This window comes from Aplysia californica, unplaced genomic scaffold (assembly GCF_000002075.1).
Source record: "Aplysia californica isolate F4 #8 unplaced genomic scaffold, AplCal3.0 scaffold01548, whole genome shotgun sequence".
NCBI lineage: Eukaryota > Metazoa > Mollusca > Gastropoda > Aplysiida > Aplysiidae > Aplysia > Aplysia californica.
This window is the reverse complement of record NW_004798818.1, coordinates 38,305-41,897: the sequence shown is the minus strand read 5'-3', so window position 1 is coordinate 41,897 and position 3,593 is coordinate 38,305. Positions and strand designations below refer to the sequence as shown.

The 3,593-nt window shown below is 41.2% G+C and overlaps 1 protein-coding gene across 1 annotated transcript in view; it reads right to left on the bottom strand.

Moving 5' to 3' along the window:
• The window catches only part of LOC101848491 (protein catecholamines up), a 4,177-nt gene extending 971 nt beyond the window's left edge, over positions 1-3,206 (bottom strand). The window contains exons 1-2 of the mRNA XM_005113014.3: positions 2,239-3,206; positions 624-850 (exon numbers count right to left, since the gene is read on the bottom strand). Of these exons, the coding sequence (XP_005113071.2) occupies positions 624-850; positions 2,239-3,172 (1,161 nt within the window). The 5' untranslated portion in view covers positions 3,173-3,206. The remainder of the gene's footprint in view (positions 1-623; positions 851-2,238) is intronic.
• Positions 3,207-3,593: the final 387 nt, after the last annotated feature.

Below are 3,593 nucleotides of genomic sequence, written 5' to 3'. Positions count from 1 at the left end.
AGAGAGAGAGAGAGAGAGAGAGAGAGAGAGGGTGAAAAAGGGACAGGAAAAGATAGAGACTGAGATGTACATTATTTTATGAATCATAATGAAACTACACCTCTGTTAAAAAAAAAAGTAACAGAACATGCTGGTATCTGCTGCGGCCTTGTGTTCCTTCCTTTTGGCTTGAGCAGAAACAAATCAACATCATTGCTGTCATTAAAAGCTGGCAAAAAATCAAGACGGATAAACAGGACTAACAAGATGGATAGTGAAGAAGCAAGACCTGTCAGAGGCGCCCTCCATTTCAAAAGACACACATGGAAGTCGGACATTTGAATACAGGTGTCATTTAACTTTTCTTGACTATCAAGAATTGTCTCCTCTCCATCTAGAGTCCTACTATTACGCACCCAAGGGACTCGTTTCATAATGACTTTGTGCATTGTTTTTATGTACTAGGACATTTCAGTCTTCCGACAAAATTTTTTTTAAAGCTACATTCACAAACAGAAAAGTACTGTAGAAACCAAATACAGAAATATTTTCGAAATTGATGTCAACGAAAAGAAATGAAAACATCACTTTATAATTTTGAACTTTGAAAAAAGCAACGCCAACATGCAAGCAAAAACTCGTACCTTTCTCTTTGAACATCCCGACTGTATGAGGATAGCAAAGTCTCCAATTTCATGCGGGATCTCATGAAGGAAGATTGTGATTGTTGTGATGATCCCAATGTTTTGTCCGGCCAGGAAGGAGGCTCCAATGGCAAGTCCATCCGTGAAGTTGTGCGCGAAGTCTGCGGCTAGATTCAAGTACCCGGCCACTTTGATGTCTGAAGCCGGAACGACCTGATCGCTGGCGTCTGTGAGGGGAGGTAAGAGAAGAAAAAACACATTTTTTCAGGGTTGATAGGTATTTATAATACAGCGGAGACTTTCTATAACTACGCCGTCGGGACCAGAAAAAAATGTCGTTATAGAGTATAGAGCAGAAAGTTGTCGTTATAGAAGAGAAGCAACCAAATATATTACTAATGATACATTTAAGAGAAAAATTGGGATCTAGGCACCATGTCGCTATACAGAGATAATGTCATCATATCGAAGGTTGATATAGAGAGGCTGCACTGTCATTTAAACTGTCATTCATATTTGCATGTGAGATGACAATTTGGACATTTTTTGTTTTCTAAGATTACCTGAACTAGTCTAAGTCTTTAACAATGTTAACACTTATGAGATCATAGGTAGTCTGAAGTAGAGCTGTGTTGTATTTGAAACTCAGAGACTGACAGTGGTACAAAGGCGTAACTGAAGACATTTAATAATTAGGGCAAATGTGTGACAATTTTATCAACAATTTTCTTGGTCAGTGCAACGAAGTGAAAATTTTTTTCGGGAAAAGAAAGACAACTTTTCACTTAAGTATTTTTACTACTAGAAATGTGACTGATTAATCTAAGAAAATTCTTTTTTTTTATTGTAATAGTTGTTAAAATTCAGAGAGTCAGTGAAAATTTCTCCAATTTCTTTCAATGTTAATTTTCTTAATTAGATCTAACAGACAAATGAAATAATTTTATTGACATAATATTATTCCCATGAGGAAACTCATTTTGCAATAAATTGTCATTTTTTAAATTATAGCACTCCAGCTTGAAATTCAATTCAAGAGGTAGATATCTAAATTAAATTTAATAATTTAATGAGAATTATTGACTGAAAATTAAACAGCGAAGCCCCCCACCTCCCCCCCTCTTGCAGCAACTTTTTTTAAAGCAAGAGTTCCAGACTGCTCAGCAACCCAACGTTGTGTCCTGTCATATATATGGTCTGAGACAGACTATGGAGTTCAGAGTAGAGTAACCTTTTTTTGCATTCATTTACTTTACAGATAGGGGGCGATACAATTTGGGACTGATTAGATGACTATAATTCGACAAAACAAATGATGAGTCCTTCAAGAGGAATCATCAGCTTTAGTTGTAAAAGTTCTCTTGTTAAATATTAAATGTAAGAAGTCATACGGGGTGCCCACTACGGATGGGATCGGCCGATCAGCCTGATCGCTCGACTTGATCGCCTCAAAAACAAACGTGTTTGTTTTCAGTTTCAGGCGATCGAGTGGGGCGATCGGCCCGATCCAGCCGTAGTGGGCACCTCGTATCAGTAGGGCCTAATTATAAACTTGTATAAAAAAATGTTTTCAAAACGTTCAAAAAGTTAGCCTACTTTGACTTTGTTGGTCTACCTGATTTATCCGCTTCCTTCTCCTTATTTTTGTCATCTTCATCATCACTCTCTTTGGCCTTTCCTTTCTTTTTGCCTTCGGCTTTAGGTTTCTTCTCACTTGATCCTTCTGACGTACTTGACGAGCTTTTCACAGCACCATGTGAATGTCCGTGCCCATGGCCTTGCTCACCTTTGATGAAACGAACAAACTTTTCAACCATGAGAAAAGCAATGATACCACCTAAAACCCACAGGCCGACACTCATATCGTGGCTGTGGGCACCGTGAGAATGACCATGGTCATGTGAATGAGCATGCTGATGCCCGTCCTCATCTCCTCCATGTGAATGAGGAGAGATAGCGTGGGGAATCAAATGTAAAAATGCATCTCCCAGAAGTCCTCCAGATGCAAAACTAAGTAAAACCTTCAAGAGCTGTTGATGCTCATCTGCATTTTCAAGGGGTATAAATAAGAGAATGAATACTGGCGCTACACTGATGCCTGCAGTTGCAAGAATGGCTTTGATCCACAGGTTACTCGAGTCTTTGGAGGCTGACTTTGTGGAACCTGCGCTTCCATGATCTTTACTGTTGTGAGAATGTCCATGGGCATGAGCATGTCCGTGGTGCTCGTGAGCATGTCCGTGATCGTGTGCGTGTCCATGGTGAGCGTGTGCATGTCCATGGTCGTGTGCATGCCCGTGTCCATGATCATGAACAACTTTCTTTGCTTGTTCCTTAGCAGGCGGATCGTTCGCAGCTTGACTGTACTTGAACGAAGGCGCTTCGTCACTGTGAGCGTGTTCGTGGCTATGGCCATGCCCATGATCGTGTGCATGGCCGTGACTTACAACTGTATGTAAAACACTAATCAGGATAAAGGCCAAAATTGGCAAAACTAAAGTTTGTCGGCTGCGAGTTGTCGGCTTCATATTGAACCAGGGCGCCGCCATGTTGTATTGTTGTGTCGGAGAGGGGAAGTTTACGTGGCGTTAGACACACGGAAGATGGTCCGTACACTCACCAGTGTGCACGGGGCAAACAACGTGACTCTCTCTCTCTCTCTCTCTCTCTCTCTCTCTCTCTCTCTCTCTCTCTCTCTCTCTCTCTCTCTCTCTCAGAAGGCAGTATATGATGGGGAAGACATTTATATCGAATAGCTCTGTCTGTCTGCTTTGATGTTGTAACCCGCTCTTCCCAGAGTGACCCTGACGCGCAAGATCGAAGCGGCCCTCGTTCCTAAATGGTCTAAATTGTGTTGATGGAGGCCTACGTCATTTTCAGTCCATCACTATGACTATAATGATGATGATGATGATGATGATGGAATAGACTAGTTTTGAACGGTACTGATCCACTCCTCCTGCCCCCCCC